The 18,857-nt window shown below is 41.9% G+C and overlaps 1 protein-coding gene across 1 annotated transcript in view; it reads left to right on the top strand.

Moving 5' to 3' along the window:
• The window catches only part of SERPINE2 (serpin family E member 2), a 39,817-nt gene extending 21,338 nt beyond the window's left edge, over positions 1 to 18,479 (top strand). The window contains exons 2-9 of the mRNA XM_034781904.1: positions 1,444 to 1,719; positions 5,988 to 6,215; positions 7,058 to 7,255; positions 13,447 to 13,645; positions 13,782 to 13,882; positions 16,325 to 16,411; positions 17,173 to 17,256; positions 17,751 to 18,479. Of these exons, the coding sequence (XP_034637795.1) occupies positions 1,464 to 1,719; positions 5,988 to 6,215; positions 7,058 to 7,255; positions 13,447 to 13,645; positions 13,782 to 13,882; positions 16,325 to 16,411; positions 17,173 to 17,256; positions 17,751 to 17,788 (1,191 nt within the window). The 5' untranslated portion in view covers positions 1,444 to 1,463 and the 3' untranslated portion in view covers positions 17,789 to 18,479. The remainder of the gene's footprint in view (positions 1 to 1,443; positions 1,720 to 5,987; positions 6,216 to 7,057; positions 7,256 to 13,446; positions 13,646 to 13,781; positions 13,883 to 16,324; positions 16,412 to 17,172; positions 17,257 to 17,750) is intronic.
• The last annotated feature ends 378 nt before the right edge of the window (positions 18,480 to 18,857 follow it).

The following is an 18,857-nucleotide window of genomic DNA, read 5'->3' as shown; positions in this document are numbered from 1 at the left end:
GGTTGGATGGGGCGTGGGAGTCCCAGGGGTCTGTCTGGGGGTGGGGGTGTGGATAAGGGTTGGGGCAGTCAGGGGACAAGAGGCAGGGAGGCTTAGATAGGGGGTGGAGTCCTGGGGGGCAGTTAGGGGCAGGGGTCCCAGGAGGGGGCAGTCAGGGGACAAGGAACGGGGGGAGGGTTGGGGGTTCTGGGGGGGGCGGGAAGTGGGAGGGGCAGGGGCGGGGCTAGGGCAGGGCAGGGGCGGGGCTAGAGCGGGGCTCCTCCCGTCCTCTTTTTTGCTTGCTGAAATATGGTAACCCTATTCATTTCTCTGTCTGTAAAGTGGGATTGATGATACTGGTATCCTTTTGTAAACCATTTTGAGATCTACAAATAAAAACTGCTCTATAAAATCTAGGTAATATTTAATACAGAACCATTGAAATGCAGTTATGCTTTACTATAAGCTGTAACTCGGTGACTCTTGGTAGAAAATCATATTTGGAAAAACTAAAAACCCAATTCCAGCTTTTGAGAAGTTAGCAAATATTACTAATCTCTTTTTTCTCTGTGAAAAATGCCAATTATGCCTAAACCAATACAAATTTAAAGTAACTTGGACTACTGTATTTCATAGTTAACTATAGGTGTGAAATCTGTTTTCAAATCACTCCTTCTCCTCCTCCTCCTCCTCATGTGTGCATACATGCATCTCTGCTTTTGATGGATAATTGACTGTTGTGTGCACAAGTGCATCAACTATCCTTGTGAAGATGTTATGGTGTACTCTGGGCCAGCTCCAGGCACCAGCGTAGCAAGCAGGTGCCTGGGGTGGCCAATGAAGGGGGGGGAAGGGGCATGTCCAGTCATTCGGCGGTGGGGCTGTCACTCCCTCTCGGAGCAAAGGACCTGCTGCCGAATTGCCGCCGTAGAATGAAATGGCGGTAGAGCTGCCACCGATTGCGATCGCGGGTTTTTTTTTGTTTTGTTTTTGTGTTTTTGCTGCTTGGGGCGGCAAAAACGCTAGAGCCGGCCCTGGGTGTACTTGCCTTAATCAGAAGTACTGAACTCTAAATCCAATTGTATGAGTGTTGTGATAGTTTGATGTCTTAAAACCGGGTTCAGAGTCAGTTAAGAGGCAAATAACTGAACTTGGACTTAGGTAAAACTCCACTAAGACTTAGACTACATCATAAAATAACCATATATTCAGCACAATTGTCATTCTCTCTGCTTCTGGCAGGAATGGTAGGGGTACTGAACTTGAGGTTTGAGGCTTATTGGCAAAGCTATGGGAAGTTTGCACAAAACATCCACTACATATGCCTGACTTTCTCTAATGTTAGAGAGACAGTTACAACTTCACTGCATTTAGATAATGTTAACGTGTAAGTGTAGCAGAGAATTTTTATGCTCATGAAAGTGGTCTAACTTTTTTTGGTTTATTATTTTTTGTCTCCTTTAGGTTATTTTTGTTTAGAAATCATGAACTGGCACTTCCTTCTCCTTTTTACCGCCGTGACTTTAACATCCGTGTGGTCCCAGTTCAATCCTTTATCTCTTGAGGAACTAGGCTCTGACATTGGAATCCAAGTTTTCAATCAGATAGTCAAAGCTAGACCTCAGGAGAATATTGTGGTTTCTCCACATGGGATTGCATCTGTACTGGGAATACTTCAGCTGGGTGCTGATGGCAAGACAAAGAAGCAGCTGACAACTGTGATGAGATACAGCGTAAATGGTCAGTTTTTATCTGTTATTATGAATCACTTAATAAAAAACCTGCATAAACTTTTAAGGCTGGAAGGACAATATATTTTAATGGGAGGTTTTTCAAATTGTGCTACATTGTTTACTAAAACTGGCTTGTGATGCAAAGTATGGTCAGCACTAAGAGAAGGCCATACGTCATAAAAATGTCCCCTACAATATAGGCTACCAGATAAACATGGACCCAGTTTAGCTAGAAAATTCAAATTTTATCCCTTCTCACTGACATTGGTGCCATTCTTTGAGGTGACCTATAAACTATTTATGTGGAGGGTGTAGAAAGATATAGGGATAATTTGGGTCTCTCGATCTCAGAAAATCAGTTTCTGCCATTCCAAGCACTCCTCCAACAACAATACAATCTACTTGGTCCAGCTACATGGCATTACCTGCAGCTTAAGCATCTCTTGAAAGACACATTTGATCCTGATGTGCTTGGGAGCACCAGAGACTCCAGAATTGGTGATGTGTAGAGAGCTCTCTAGGTTCACCTAAACGTCTGTAGCCTGTTATGACTTCCTGACCCAAAAGATCCTCCCGAATTTAGATTGCCTGTACCAGGACTGGAACTAAGATTGGTGTGTATTATTGACCCCTGACCACTGGGGAAGTGACTGGCAAACCATTTAAAAATTCTACTATTGATCTACAATTACGACTGATCCAGCAGAAAATTATTTCTTCTTAGAGTGCTTGCTCATGTCGATTCCATTCTAGGTGTGTGCGTGCCCACAAGCACAGTTGTCAGAGACTTTTGCCTTAGCAGTATCCATAGGGCCGGCTGTGGTGCCCCCTTGCGTGCCACGCCCATGCATCGGTATATTAAGCAGTGCCAACCCTATGACCTCTTAGTTCCTTCTTACTGCCTGTGAGGTTGGAGTGCCTCGTCTTGCCATTCTCCAGAGTGTTAGCAGTTCTTCATAGACCTTTGTTCTATCTAATCTGTACATCAGTGGTCACCAATTGGTTGATCCTAGAGGATCTCCCAGACGGCCAGATTCCTCAAGGGCCTTGAGCACCTCTACCTGCATGTCAAGGACCCTGTTCCTCTGTGGGACTTGAACCTGGTGCTGTCGTGGCTTACGGGTCCTCCTTTTGAGCCAGTGGCTTCCTGTTCTCTCCATCTCCTGTCCTGGAAGGTTGCATTCCTGGTCACAGTGACTTCAGCCCGTCAAGTCTTGGAGATTCAGGTGCTCACCTCGGAACCACCCTATATGGACTTCTACAAGGACAAGATACAGTTAAGACCGCATCCGGCTTTTCTGCCCAAGGTGGTCTCAGTTTCATTCAAGCCAGGACATTTACTTACCGGTCTTCTTTTCAAAGCCACATAAGTCTGAGGAGGAGCGTAGACTGCATGCCTTGGACGTTAGGAGGGCTCTAGCCTTCTACATCAACAGGACCAAGCCATTCCGTAAGTCTACCCAGTTGTTCGTCGCAGTGGCCGACAGGATGAAAGGACACCCTGTATCCGCCCAAAGAATTTCTTCTTGGATCACCACCTGCATTCGCTTCTGCTATGATCAAGTGAAGGTGCCGCCCCTGGCGATTGTCACTACCCACTTGACCAGGGCGCAGGCCTCTTCGGCAGCTTTTCTGGCCCAGGTGCCTATCCAGAACATCTGCAGGGCGGCCACCTGGTCATCCATCCATATGTTTACTTCCCACTATGCACTTAACCAGCAAGCCTGGGATGATGCTGGCTTCAATAGGGCAGTACTGCAAGTCGTGAAACTGTGAACTCCGAGCCCACCTCCATAGATACTGCTTTTGAGCCACCTAGAATGGAATGGACATGAGCAAGCACTCGAAGGAAAAAAAAAAACTGGTACCTATCTTTCGTAACTATTGTTCTTCGAGATGTGTTCCTTGTGTCCATTCCATTACCTGCCCTCCTACCCCTCTGTCAGAGTTACTGGCAAGAAGGAACCGAGAGGGTGTAGGGTCGGCATGAGGTAATCTCTGCAGCACAAAGTTGAGGTCCAGTGCCAGCATAGTATGGGTAGATTGCAATGTCTCTATTCCTGTTGTACTAAAACAGCCTTTAATTCAAGATTTCAGAAATTATTGGGCAATAAAATATTTTTATATTTAGTTTCTTATAGGTCTCTGACCCCATTTAGTCGGAGGGCTCTCTTTTTTGGATCTTTTGATGCGTTTTTGGCTTTGCTTCAGTTTCCTCTGTCAAGATCCCAGACTCTCTAGCCTTTCCCGGGCCTTTATTCTATTCAAACACCCCTTTTTCAGTCTCTGTTCCTGACGTTGGCATGAATCCCTATTATTCCTCTACCAGTGCCTTTCCTCTAGAGAGTAGGGTGAGAGTACTTGCTGCTTCTTAGCATGCCAGTGAGGCTTAACAGCACAGAATGCTGGCACTTACAGAATCTTAAAGGAACTGTGTTTATGAAATGTGAAACCTTCCAAAAGGTGAGTACATCTTCAGACCTATAAAGAATGAGCGATGTTGATGTTTCCTGTAACACACTGTCCCATCCTTAATTGCTTTGCTGTGCAGTTTTCTGTTTAAGGTGCAGCTAAATGATTTATTTTTGCTTAGTAAAATATCCAAATGTTGAAGATTCAAATCCTTTTATGGGATAATCTTGACTTTAAAAGCATCTGAGTTTTCTAAACATAGCTATCTGCAAGAATTTTGAAGCATTGAAACTAAGTGAATTTATTTGGTTTGAATTAGTTAGTCTAACAATCCTAGACACGAGACAGGTTCTCAAACTTTTCTGTAGTGACCCATATCTTAATATCAAGTTTCTCATGGACCACCACCTTTTTTTATGTTTGCATGGACCTCCTCTTCTCTTGTTCATGATTGCCTAATAACCCTGTGACAGCTACAAAAGTTGCTTACTTGGAAAGGTAACTCTAGGGAAATATTTAAAGCATTTAAAGCTATCCTTTAATGCAATTTAGCAGCTGGAAGCAAGGAGGAGAGCCAGTACCATGTGAGCAGCCAGCTCTCCCTAGACCACCAACAAATGTTCAGTGGAGGACTAGTGGGCCACAGACTAGCTTGAAAACATCTGTTATGGTATGCTCACCAAAAGAATATGCCCATAATATTGAAGACGGTGAACACATGGACATCATGTGATCTATCTTACTAAAGGATTCACAGTAATTTAACCAGGAGGCCCAACTATTGAGGACTTCTCCTACATGGAGCCGAAATGGTCGTTTTTGAATCTTTTGCTTTCTTTTTTTCCCTTCTCAGCTCCTTTTTTGTCTTGTTTAGAAGCATTAATGACAGGGAGAACTGAGGTGTGACCAATGTAGTAGTTTTCCTGTGCTGCTCTAAGGGCATGGCTACCCTTTCATATACTAGAGACTTTTATGGAGCATATTGCAACCTATTAATAGTTGATACCCTTGGATAAGTACTCTACTTCCAATTAGATGCTGGAGTCTAATACTGAATTTCCTTACTAATGTAGCCTAGTCTTCAGATTTGATTTTAGTTTGTTCCAGAAACTTTCCAAAGGTGTCTCTCTCTCTTTTTTGGTTAGCACAGTTTCCAGAAAACTTTTTTATATCCCATCCTATTCCTTACTGAATGGAATGGAGGGATCAAAAATGACAACCTTAGTTTTTCAGTTTATGGTCTTAGTCCCTCCTTCCCCCATGACTTCTGCCTCTTGGGAACTACCCTTATTCCTGTGCCTACAGTCCTTCTACTCTGAGTGGCCAGAATGAATATCCTTATTCAGTTGTAGCTGCTGGGAAGATGAGGACTCACACCCACAAAATAACATTGTAGTATCGTGTTAAGTTGCAGTGCTGTAAACATGTCAACGTAGGGTCAGGATATTACAGCCTAATTTATGTTGTGGCTCTCTAGTATAACTGATGACAGTTTATCTAGATTGTTTGTTTATTCTAGAATAGGTACAAACATTTTAACTATATTGTCCATGCCAGAAAGTTATTGATTAATATACTACACCAGGACTTGGATGTACAGTACAAGGATTAGACAAAGAGCCAAATTCTTCACTGTAAAGTAGTGTCCTTCAGATGAGTCAGAGATCCTGTTGCTCAGATGAGTGTTGAAGAATGTCTGTCAATGCCATTGGTATTCTTTCTTTACCCCCATCACGTTTGTTTGTGTGTGTGTGTGTGTGTGTGTGTGTGTGTTTGGATGTCAGTAATTATTGATACAAGTTAACTCCTTTAAAACGTCTTTCATTTTCCTTTCTAAGTAAATTTGCTGTTATTTCTAACTAGGAGTTGGTAAAGTATTAAAGAAGATAAACAAGGCCATAGTCTCAAAGAAGAATAAAGACATTGTGACAGTTGCTAATGCAGTGTTTGCAAAGAGTGGCTTTAAAATGGAAGTGCCTTTTGTTACAAGAAACAAAGAGGTGTTTCAGTGCAGTGTCAAGACTGTGGATTTCGAGGACCAAAATGCAGCATGCAATTCCATTAACCAGTGGGTGAAAAATGAAACAAGGGGTAGGTATTGTTGATTTTTGTGTGTAACTGAGTTAAACACTTAGACACTAAAGTTGAGAGGGGGTGTAAAGTTTTTAAAAAGTGGTGGGAAGACACTGCATCTCATCTTAAAAAATATATACATACACACAAGGGATAAATTCACTTGGGTGCACCTTGTCTAACTACTTGGAGATGCATGGTATCTATTGTCCTTTAAGAGACACTTCCGTGAAGCTAATTCCAGTGATGTTATTTTCATAAACAAAGAAAAACTGCAAAACCAAACACTCCCACTATTCAAAATTATCCACATATTGCTGAGGCCAGAGTTCAGGTTTTGCATTACAGCATAATTAGCTTGTATTGCATCTTGGTATCTGTTGGGAGATGAAAGTGACATCCTGGCGATGCTCGCAGTGTCATTGATTGTGGTGAAGGCAATGTATGGGTGGCAACAAGTACTGGAGATTTTTCCTTTTAACTTTTCATTTCCAGGCTGTGGCTGATTCAGCCTTAATCGTTTACTAAACTAAACACCACAAATGTTGCTAAATAAGGCCTTGCCTGAACACAACTCTTAGATGGGTGCTAGAGTGTTCCCTCACCAGTGAAGACTAAGGTCCTAATACAGCTGCCACTGTACTCAGTAAAATGACTCCACTGATGTCAGCGGGCCTTGAAATGAGCAGAACCATAATTCTTCAAGCTGGAGTTAGCAGCCATCTTTGCTCCAATTCAGAATGAATGCTACCTAGTGAATTACAAAGTACATTGGCTCTTCTGTTTCATCATGACCAGCTGGCTTACATTGCAACAGAAAAAGCTCAATTTTCCCCCTTCCTTTTTTATTTTATTTTCAGGTATGATTGATAATCTCTTATCTCCAGACATTATTGATGGTGATTTGACCAGGCTAGTGCTGGTAAATGCAGTGTATTTCAAGGGTTTATGGAAATCACGTTTTCAACCTGAAAATACGAAGAAACGCACATTTAATGGAGCTGATGGGAAGACTTACCAAGTACCTATGCTGGCCCAGTTGTCTCTGTTCCGCTGTGGTAAGCTCAAGAGCTAGTTTCTTGTAAATGAAACGCAAAACTTTTTGCACTGTACTCCTTTCAAAGTGTAGGAAAGAAGGTTAATGTGTGTGTTTGGGGGAGGGGGGGATACATAGCATTCCTGTTTATGGGTAGATATTTGTGTTGACAGGTACTGTTAAGTGGGAAAACTTTTCAAACTCGTATCTAATCTGGATGAAACATTGAGAACTGTGAATAGTCAGCACCTCTGGAAATCGGGTGACTTTTATTTAGGAGCATTGTTTTAGATGCTCCTGTTCAAAACCTTTGGCCAAATAGATAAGAAGAAATAAAATGTGTTCTGTCCTTAATCAAAAACCTATCCAAAGCAGAAAAACTTAGAATTACTTTGTTTTTATATTGTATTTTACCCATATATTGTGGGAAGGAATATGCTTTAAAAATCAGCAAATAAAAATTAAAATACAGAGTTTTTTCTTTAATAGCAGGCCATAAGAAGTGTACACAAAGTATGCTTAAATTCACTTTAGATTCTGAAGTAGTAGACTGCTGGAAACAGTTTTGCAGACAATAACCATTGAACCAAGGGACTGAGTAGCTCAGGGTTAGTATACTAGTTGTTTACCTCAGGAGGCCAGCATTTAAATTCTAAATTGAGTTGCAAGTGAAAAGGAGTTCACTGGGTTCAGCCTAATTTCTGTTTGTGCCTGTCACAAAACCAGAACAGACGCCCACATGACTGGCAGCCTCTACTCAAGAGTTCAGTACTGAAATGGGTTTTGCTGGTCAGGCTCACAATGCATTGGCAGCATTTTTATAAGAGTGTGTGCATGTTTTCTGCCTGTGTTCTAAGATTAGACAAGTGCTATTTGTAACTTGCTTTCATATGCACTAAACATGGTTACAAGGAATACATTTAGAAATAAATCTGAAAAAAATGATGTTACTGGTAAAGGAATGTACCACCAGCTAGCCAAGAAGGCAAACATAAATTTATTGCCTCCATTTTTTCTGTTGTAAGTGATCAGTATTAAAAATGTGCTAGTTTAGCCAACATAGGAGCTTACAAATCGATCACTCTGTGGTTTAAAAAATATGAAACTATTTTGTACCTTGGCCATGTCCTGAAAATCTTTACACATTAAAGCAAAAATTAAATGTTTTAGACAGATAAAACTTGAGGGGTGTGAATGAAAATCACGTATTGAAATATTTAGGATCTATACTTCAGCAAAGGACCACACATCATGGTCAGGTCTTGCTTACCATTCTTATATTGCCCTAAAATTCATAGGGTCTGAATCTGGTGTAAATAGGGAGTAACTCTTTTATTACATTGTCATAACTGTGATTAGAACCAAGGCCATTATTTTCAAGGCCTTTAGATGGAAAGTATTAAGTTTCCTGTTGTGGAATTGAAACTCCTATTTCAGGTTAGGTATCTTAATACAGTTGAATGCACAGGTTCTCAGATTTCTTAGTAGTGTGAGAAGCATGTTAGAGCAAAAACATCTTGTAGACACCTCCACTCCCATTTGTAGCTCTGAAGATCACAGCATTCTATGGCAACTACAGCAACTGTTTGCATGGAAACGTAGTATGTGAAAGTAAAGTGTGTGTTGCTGTTTTTAAATGTAATTTAGCCATTGTGAATGAGGGAACCTGGCAACATGTAATCACCAGGCTGTCTGCGCAGCACTAGTTTGAGAACTGCAAGCCTAATGTAAAGGAGCTAATCAGACAGAAAACATTTTCTTTAGTTGAACTGGAAAAGGAGGTGAGCTGGAAAAAGAGGTAAGCTAACAGCTCCCTTCAACCATCTCCGTAATGAGCTGATTTCAGGCAAGCAGTCTTAAGGCTGCAGGGCTCTGCTAACAAGGTTAATTTTCTGGTACAGAAATCCCTCATCAATTTGGGCTGGCAGATGTGGATTTTGATGCAGAGTAGGAAGTGTAGTGAAATGTTGCTGCTGTGTAGTGACTCTGTCCCAAATATCAATCTCTGGCACTTGTGATCTGTGCAGATAGATCAGCTCTTCTCATCTGAGAGACTCCTTTTAAGTCTGGTTTAATCATAGAATATCAGGATTGGAAGGGACCTCAGGAGGTCATCTAATCCAACCCCCTGCTCAAAGCAGGACCAATCCCCAGACAAATTTTTACCCCAGTTCCCTAAATGGCCCCCTCAGGGATTGAATTCACAACCCTGGGTTTAGCAGGCCAATGCTCAAATTAATGCAACTTGTTCTTTTGGCACTTGTCTAAAAAGCCATGATATTAACTGAAAAAAGGGTGGAGTGGGAAGAGGGACCCTATTCAATTAGGGTAGCCAGCTGCCCGGTTTTTGACTGGAAAGTCCAGTTGAAAAAGGGACTTGACTGAGTGTCCAGTCAGCAATACTGCCCGGCCACCCAAAGTCCGGTTACAGAGGGTGGGGGAGGCACTGGGTCATTACCTGTGCCAACCCCTGCTCAGCTGGGGCTGCCTCCTACCTTAGGGTTACCATACGTCCGGATTTTCCTGGACATGTCCGGCTTTTTGGGCCTCAAATCCCCATCCAGGAGGAAATCCCAAAAAGCCGGACAGGTCCGGGAAAACAGGGAGGGAGGGAGGGGCCAGCAGGACCCGGGCCCGAGCCAAGCCAGGCGGGAGACGCTGGGGCCAGAGCCTCTTGGCCTGGGCTGGCCAGCCACTGGAGGGAGCTGCTCGGCCGGGAGGGCCTGGACTGGGCCGCATCTCCTCGCGCCCCCCTGCCCCAGCCCCAGCTTGCCTCTGCCTGCCTGCTTCAGGCTTCCAGTGAATCAAATGTTCGTGGGAAGCAGCGGAATTGGGGCGGGGCCGGGGCCTTGTGGAGTGTCCTCTTTTTGGACACTTAAAATATGGTAATGCTATCCTACCTGCATCGGATGGCTGCAGTTCCCAGCCCCGGCTCTGCGAGTCCCTCCTGATCTAGGGAGAGGGAGCAGGAGGTAAAAGGGGGGAAAGCAGCAAATGATGGGGAGATGTGGGAAGAAGAGTGAATGCGGGGGAGCCTTGGGGAGAAGAGGTGGGGCGGGGGAGGTTCTGCCACTTCTACTGGTGTGTCTGGTTTTTAAATATTACCACGTTAGCAGCCCTATAAAGGGACTGTCCACTCAAGACAATGTTAAAACAGAATCTAAATGCCTAGAGCATAACACTGAGGGAAGAGTTTCCTTCATAGTCTTACAAATAAGTGCTTTTCAGCTAGATATATAGGCAGTATGCTGTCCACCCAGCTGATGATAGTAAGAATTCTAGTTCATAAGGGATTCCCCGTCACAAAAAATAATCTCTTTGATTAGGAAACAAACCTATTAGAGTCTATCAGCCTCCGCTGTGTCTCCAGAAAAGTAAAGAAAATAATTAGCTTTCAAAATAAAATGCTAGTAATTAGACATAAGAGAGACTCTCAGATTGCTAATGGATCTTCAAGTTGCAATGCAATCCTGTGACATGGGACATTGGTAGATAAACTGCTAGCTGAAATTCTCCATGACTGACACCTGGGATGTTTGTTAGAGCACCAATTAGTGCCTTGATAGTTAAAGGGGGCTTTTGAGAATTTTAGCATGAGCTGAGCTGGCTGGAGGCCTATAATGGTGTGTAGTGCTTTACCAGCAATAGGAGCTATCTGTGCAAATCTCTTTACTCTTGAATAAATTTCAGGGTGTCTTTATTGCTTCCTTTTTGTGAGAAGAGACATTATTGTCAAACAAGCTTGTGATTAACTTAATTTGTTAACTTCTTCCTTTTTTCTGTTAACAATAAAATAAATAAGGAAGACTTTAGTCCATTTCCCAGAGAAATGGTGTCCTGGAACATATAAAATGGCTTTCAGCTCCCTTCGCCTTTTTGACCACTTATTTTCTTTTCTTTCTGTCTCCATATATAATTTTTATTGATCAAGATCCATTAAAGTAGCTAGATTTTTTTTTTCTACTTTCTTTTCCAACTGGTAAACAAGCCTGTTGTGCTTTTCATTAGCCCTGTTAGTCTTTTTCCATAGTACTTTCAGTTTCATGTCCTCCTATCCCATAACAGAACAAGCAAGAAGATAGTCTGGTAGGGTTACCATCTTTTAATTTTTAAAAAGGAGGACACTCCATGGGGGCCCGGCCCCACCCCGCCCCAACTCTGCCCCCTCCCCTGAATGCTCCACCCCCTCCTCCCCCTCCCCCCCCCCCCCCCCCCCCCCCCCCGCGAATCAAATGTTCATGGGAAGCCTGAAACAGGGAGGCAGCAGGTAAGCTGGGGCGGGGTGCAGCACGGCCCAGTCCGGCCCCCCTGGCTGAGTGGCTCCCTCCGGCGGCCGGCCGGCCCAGGCCAAGAGGCTCTGGCCCCAGCATCTCTCGCCTGGCTTGGCCCGGCCCCGCGCCCCCAGCTCCTGCCGAGCACCGCCGGCCCCAGCCCCGGCCGAGCACCGCCGAGCCCTCCCTATTTTCCCGGACATGTCCGGCTTTTTGGGATTTCCCTCCGGACGGGGATTTGAGCCCCAAAAAGCCAGACGTGTCCGGGAAAATCCGGACGTATGGTAACCCTATAGTCTGGTTTTGTTTGTTTCCAAGTGGTATGCTACTGATGTAATTATGGTCTTTAACTGGAATAGTTATGGTCCCTGGTTGATTACCAGCAGCAGTTTGAAAACTAGCATAATTTAAATAAAATAAAATCAATAAATAATTTGGATGTAGGTGTTTATGCTGGAAAGTTTTATTCAGTATGGCTGAAATCTATTTTATAGGATGCACCACGGTCACTTGCAGCAGAAGTTTCTACCATTGGATTTATGTCTAGCCACAATAAACTGCTGCTAAAGTAGCATCACATTGGACAAAAAAATCCAATAATCCTTTGAATGTTCTCATACTGAAAACTGTCTTTTAAAACACTGATAGGATTTTGCATCTTTTAAAAATAATGGAAAGACCCCTATTGACTTTAGTGGCCTTTGGATGAGACCCCATGTTTCTTTACCCACTGAATATGGTCCTGCACATTACAGATAGCAAATGGCCTGCTACAATCTGTTGTTCATCATGTGTTTACAACTGCTGGCAGTCCTTTCCAGGGCAGTATCTAAGTTCTTAAGCTCTTCTATTTTGCTGCCCTCTGTTCTTATAGTTGCCTGTCTCCTTTACTTGCCTACCTTACTGTTTCCAGGGGAGTCTCCTCGGTGAACTGTAGCAGTAGGCTCTTTTACTCACAGTTTAGAAGCAGCACAAGATTCAATGGAGTTTAAAGGCAGATGGTGTGGCAGTTTGCAGAGACTGTTAAAGACCATTTCTGATCCCCAGTGTACCATAGTCCTTAAAGGAAAAGAGTCTGTTTTACAAAAGGAATCTCTTGCTCTCTTTTGGACAGTCTTTTATTTCCATCATGTCTCCCACCCCCTACTGTTTCAATAGATGCTGATGACACTCTGAAGCAGTCTGCAGCATGGCTATTTTATATTTTCAAAGGAACTCCAACAACCCACCAAGTAATATTCATGTAACTTGTAGAAACAAATCTGAGATGCCATAGAGTAGATTTTTTTTTTTTTTTTTTTTTTTTTTTGGCGCTATCTGCATTGCATTATCGAAATGTAACATATAGACTCCTGCTCAGGGCCGGCTCCAGGCACCAGCCGACCAAGCACGTGCTTGGGGCAGCATCTTGGGGCAGGGCGGTGCTCAATTTTTTATTTTTATTTATTTATTTACTTTATTGTATTCGGCGGTGTTTGGAGGGGCGGCGTGGTGCTCGGAGGGGAAGTGGGGGCTTCAGGCGGCGTGGTGCTTGGAGGGGAAGTGGGCGGGCTTCGGGCGGCGTGGTGCTTGGAGGGGAAGTGGGGGTTTGCGGGGGCGGGGGCTGGCGTGGCGCTTGGAAGGGGGGGCTTCGGGTTGCATGGTGCTGGGGGCGGGGATTTCGGTGGCACTTGCAGGGGAGGGGGGGTTACGGCGGGGCGGTGCTCTTCTTTTTTGCCTGCGGCGGCAAAAAAGTTAGAGCCGGCCCTGCTCCTGCTTGTTATGTAAGTGAACTCTACTGGAAGATGGCAACCCAACTGTGATATCGAGACTTTACAGTTACAATAGTATAGCTTTGCCAATAGGTTTAACATTTTTACTCACTACTGCTTCTAATATCAGAGGTTGAAGGCTTTTAACTGTTTGAGAATTATGGCTTCTCTTTCTCTCTCCCTCTCCTTAGGCACAACAAGTACCCCAAATGACTTGTGGTATAACATAATTGAATTGCCTTACCATGGCGAAAGCATCAGTATGTTGATTGCTCTGCCTACAGAAAGCACTACCCCTCTCTCTGCCATCATTCCTCACATCAGCACAAAAACAATACAGAGCTGGATGACAACCATGATACAAAAGAGAGTGCAAGTTATTTTACCCAAGTGAGTACTAATATCTTCCAGTCTCTTCTCCCCCTCAACCACCAAAATAAGGAATTCTTCTATAGTCCTTCTCAGCACTTAAAGCAACTTTTAGTCATAATTCCTATGTTTTTTCTATTTTATATGCTTCAATCAGGTTCACAGCAGTAGCAGAAACAGATTTAAAGGAGCCTCTGAAAGTACTTGGCATTACAGATATGTTTGAACAGTCAAAGGCAAACTTTGCAAAAATAACAAGTAGGTGATCTTGTTTAAATTCTTCTTCTGGTTTTTGTTCACATTTTCTAGAACTACTGTTTTACAATTGCAATTATTAAAACAACCTGCTGCTTTGAAACTATTCCATCAAAAGGCAAACTTCTAAATTAACCACAAAAAGTTAACCATATGGTTAACCAATAAAATGTCATGAGGCATTTTCACAGTAACAGTCTTACATATTCTTCAATATTTTTCCTTTTGGCTTACAAAAAAAAATCATGTTGGATGTATAATGGAAGATGTAATTGAGGCACTTTTTCTTTTACAATTTATATGTTTTATAAACTTTACATCAATGGATTTGAGAGAGAGGAAGGATGTCTACCAAATTGATGGTAACGCTGAGTAAAAATGGAACGGTCATTGAACTGCATAATTGATCCATAAACGTTTTCCTCTTTCTGACAATGGAGCACTGACTTCTAAAAGAAAACTGGATGTCTTGTGTCTATGGATTTTATGTCCCCATCAGACTTCTGATTATATGTCCCCATCAGACTTCTGATTATATGTCCCCATCAGACTTCTGATTAGTTACTCCAAAAAAAAAAAACCCATCCAAAACAAAAAGACCTCGCTTGTTAACACAACTCATTTATATCTCATATACACTTCTCCACTTGAAATAAGAGATTAAGTTCCTTTTTAGGGCTATCAAATGATTAAAAAAATTAGTCGTGATTAATTGCAGTTTTAATCACACTGTTTAAACATTAACAGAATACCAATTGAAATTTATTATAAATATTTTTGGATGTTTTGTTACAACACAGAATACAAAGTGTAGAGTGCTCACTTTACATTATTATTTTTATTACAAATATTTGCACTGTAATAAAAGTGCAATCTACAAGTCGAAGCATGAAAGGGCATACAAATGAATAGCATATCTGGCACATAAATACCTTGTAATGCTGGCAACAACAGTGCCATGTGACTGCGTGGTCTCACTTTCAGGTGACGTAAATCAGTAGAATGATTTGAAAATGTAGAAACAAATATTTATAATGTATATTGGTATTGTTTAGCAGTGCAAGTAAAACTGATTAATCACGATTAATTTTTTTAATCAGGTTAATCTGTTTTGAGTTAATCACATGAGTTTACTGAGATTGTCAGCCCTTGTTCCTTTATTTTATTGGAAGCAAGGTGTTCTACTTTAACAGTTTTTAAGACACTCAGGATGAATTTAAATTGCATTCCTGGTTACGTGTTGCTATAATTTCTGTATTTAAGAAAAAATTACTCTCAGATTACAAATTTTCAGTTTTACCTTTAAAACCACCAAATAAGCATAGAATTTAAGGATATCAGTAGTTTTTTAAAATGATTTGTATTGCATCTTCTTTGGGGTAAAATATGTCCCCTAGTCACCTAGACATTTTCTGTCCCGTTTATTTTATTACTGTCATCATAAACATAATGCACTTAAGCAGTGAGTGAATTGTGCCACTGATTCCTGCATCATTAAATAAAGCCAGGGCAATAGATTCTGATTTTGGACATTGTCCATCACCATGTGTTTGTTTTAATATATACACATGCATGTGCAAACACTGAAATGGCATGTATGCACAAATGCCATAGCTGACTTGTTTAGTGTGTTAGGATGCTAATATGAATTTTTTCTGTGCTTTGGCCAACGTTTGTGTTAACTAATAGCAACATTGTGCCTGTGTTAATACTTCTCAATTTAACTGATATACTATGGTGTTATAAGAAACAGTCATGCAGAAGTCCAGCTAATCCATTCTTTACATGCAGCATATTGTTTGCTTTCTCTGCTTGGTGTCATCAGATTCACTGCTTCTGTAGTGGTCAGATCCAGCAACTGCATCTTAACAACAATAGAACAAAGTCCTCTTGCTTCCACAGTGATTTCAATCTTTGCTAGGATTGTCAGCTGTCTGGTTTTTGACCAGAACACCCAGTCGAAAAGGGACCCTGGCTGCTCCGGTCAGCACTGCTGACTGGGCTAATAAAAGTCCAGTGGGCGGTGCAGCGGGGCCAAGGTGTAGTTCTGTGCAGCTCCCGGAAGCAACAGCATGTCACCACTCCAGCCCCTACGTGTAGGGGCAGCCAGGAGGCTCAGCATGCTGTGTCCCCACACTAAGCGCCAGCTCTGCAGCTCCTATTGGCCAGGAACTGCGGTCAATGGGGGCAGCGCCTGCAGACAGGGCAGTGCACAGAGCTGCCTAGCTGCGCCTCCACGTAGGAGCTGGAGGGCAGACATGCTGCTGCTTCCAGGAGCTGATTGAGGTAAATGCCGCTAGGAGCCTGTACCCCTGACCCTCCTACTCACACCCCTGTTCCTCCTCCCACCCTCTGACCGCCTCGGTCCCAGTCAGCTTTACGTACGGTATAACAAATGTATAACTGCATGTTGACACAAGTGCTGTTCTTGTTTTGGTCACGCAGGAACGGAAAGCCTTCATGTATCTCATATTTTACAAAAAGCAAAAATTGAAGTTAGTGAAGATGGAACCAAAGCTTCTGCAGCAACAAGTAAGTAGTGTGTTTTTTCTCTCTCTCCCCCTCCCTCCCTCCCTGGTTTAATTTAATCCTTAATTAAAAGTAACTATACTAAAACAAATTAATTTGATTTTATCAGAAATAGGAAATCTTTTGTGAGCGCTTAAATTGAGATCACGTCAGCAGAAGTGCATACTCAGAAAGGACAGTAAAAAATCAAATGGATTTTACCATTGAGTTTTGGGGGTGGGGGGTTAAGTGAATTTTGGGTCAATACCGAATTAGTTAAACGTAGCCTTCCACAAATTGTAAATACATCTCTTTACTCCACTGGCTACCTATAGAACAGCATCAAGTTTAAAATCTAGTGGCCAAATCCTTGGCTCCTAATACGCCTCCTTGTGCTGTTCCAGAGGCACGCATTTATGCAACACTGCTCTAAGATGGCGGCTGGGTTTTCCTATAGGGGAACAATCTTGAATTTTGATGTTCATTATTAGTTCGTCCCTTTTTTTTATGGATTGTGTGGTTCTGGTGAGCAATATAAGAAGGCTAACTTTGCAATAGATAGCATTGGATAAAATGGCCTCATGTGGCTGACCCAGGCTGCCACTGGTAATATAAAACAATTGATAAACTGGTGCATGTTGGTGAAATGGAGTGCCTAAAGGAGCAAACAAATATCTAATGGAAATCTGTTTGATACTTTATATTTGCACTGTTTATAATGTGATCATGTTTGACTTGTTTAATTTTCCATCCTATTTTTCCTCTTCTTTCACTTTCTTTGGAAGCTGCAATTTTAATAGCCAGGTCCTCCCCTCCTTGGTTTATAGTAGACAGACCATTTGTATTTTTCATCCGGCACAATCCTACAGGTAAGCAATGTTTGTATTATTTTGCATGTAAGTAGAGTTCATACAGTATAATGGCTATGTGCAAACTGTAATTTCTAGGTGGGAAAGCTTGAAGCTGTCCAGTAGGTGTTGCTAAAACAAATACAAAGTACAGTATGCTTCTGTATTGTGCTTTTAACTCCGTTTAAAATAAACCAGAAGAACTGGAAAACCTACTCCACAGGAGATCAGACTAGACTAGATGATTATGATGGTCCCTTCTGACCTTAAAGTGTATGGGAGGGTCCTTGGGAGACTCTATATTCGTATGCACTCCAAACTCACCTAAAAACAAATAGTTTGTTAATCTACAATTCCCCTAACCAAAACAAAGCAAGCTCTTGGAGTGTGAAACAGCCTTCTTACCTAGATTTTATTTGAACACATTCTGTAAATGTTGTATTTTTCAGTGAATACTCTACAATACTTACAAATTGGATATATGTAGTAATATTGGTCTTTATTTTATCCCTCAGGTGCAGTCTTGTTTATGGGACAAATAAACAAACCTTGAGTATGGAAAAGGTTTTCTTTAAGAAGCAAAGTAGAGACTCATTTGATACATCCTTGCTAGTTCCGTTAAATATTTTTGTACACTACTCTTTCACTTCACTCAAGAACTAGTTTTTAGCCAGCTGTGACTAGATTTTGAAAAAGGAGTCAATGTAGTTCTGGTTTTATGGGAAAATACAAATTGAAAACTACAATACCTTTTCAAAATGTCTAAAAGATTCTTTGAAACTACTGAATGGTTGCCTATGCTAACAAACTTACTGAGCTTTTTCTGTCCTAAGAATTGTATGCATAGCTTTTGTGGGAGGGTTTTAACAAGAGCATGACTAAACAAACCATTTCTGCTAGCATTGATTTTTTTTTTTTTTTTTTTTTCCTGTGGAAAATGTCTTTGGGTTTGTAGATGTCCCTTCAATAATATTTTTGCCCCTGAATGGCTTGATGATTGGGTATCTTTTGTGGAACTAGATGAAAAGCTCTAGCAGTTTATTTTATATAATGCATGTACCACTGAGGTAAAGTTTTAAAGAACTAATGTCTTGATAGATAACACAGTTGCATTGACGTCCTATTTTACTGTAATGTAAACTTGTCATTGCTAGTATTCACTTTGTATTGGATTTAAATTTTATATTTGTTTTTTGTACAAAGGAAAAAATAAAGTGCATTATGAACAGTCATATTCCAAGGTATCACAGCGATGTGCTGGTCAGTATTTGTGGGCAGGACTCCTGGGAGCCACTTGTTAAAATTCTACCACCAACTGAAAGGACAGTTTTTTCTTGATTTTTTTTTTTTTTTTTTTTTTTTTTTTCCCCTCCCCCTAGCCTGATGGAGCTAAGTGTCTCTGCAATCTGCTAAACCAGTCCTGCTGTGGATGACTTATCCCTAAGGCTTCAAAAATATGTTTGAAGAGCAAATATTTTGTCTTTGCAGTGCCCCAAATTGCACCTAGTGGCAGGTGTTTTCAAAAATGCACCTGAGGAGGAGATCTCCGCCGCCCCCCCCCCCCCCCCCGTCCTTTCCCACACTTCAAAGGATGCAAGTTAACCAGTATTATTATCAACACC

This window comes from Trachemys scripta, chromosome 9, assembly GCF_013100865.1.
Source record: "Trachemys scripta elegans isolate TJP31775 chromosome 9, CAS_Tse_1.0, whole genome shotgun sequence".
NCBI classification, from domain to species: Eukaryota; Metazoa; Chordata; order Testudines; family Emydidae; genus Trachemys; species Trachemys scripta.
Note: the sequence above shows the minus strand (reverse complement) of the source record. Positions and strands in the feature narration are given on the sequence as shown.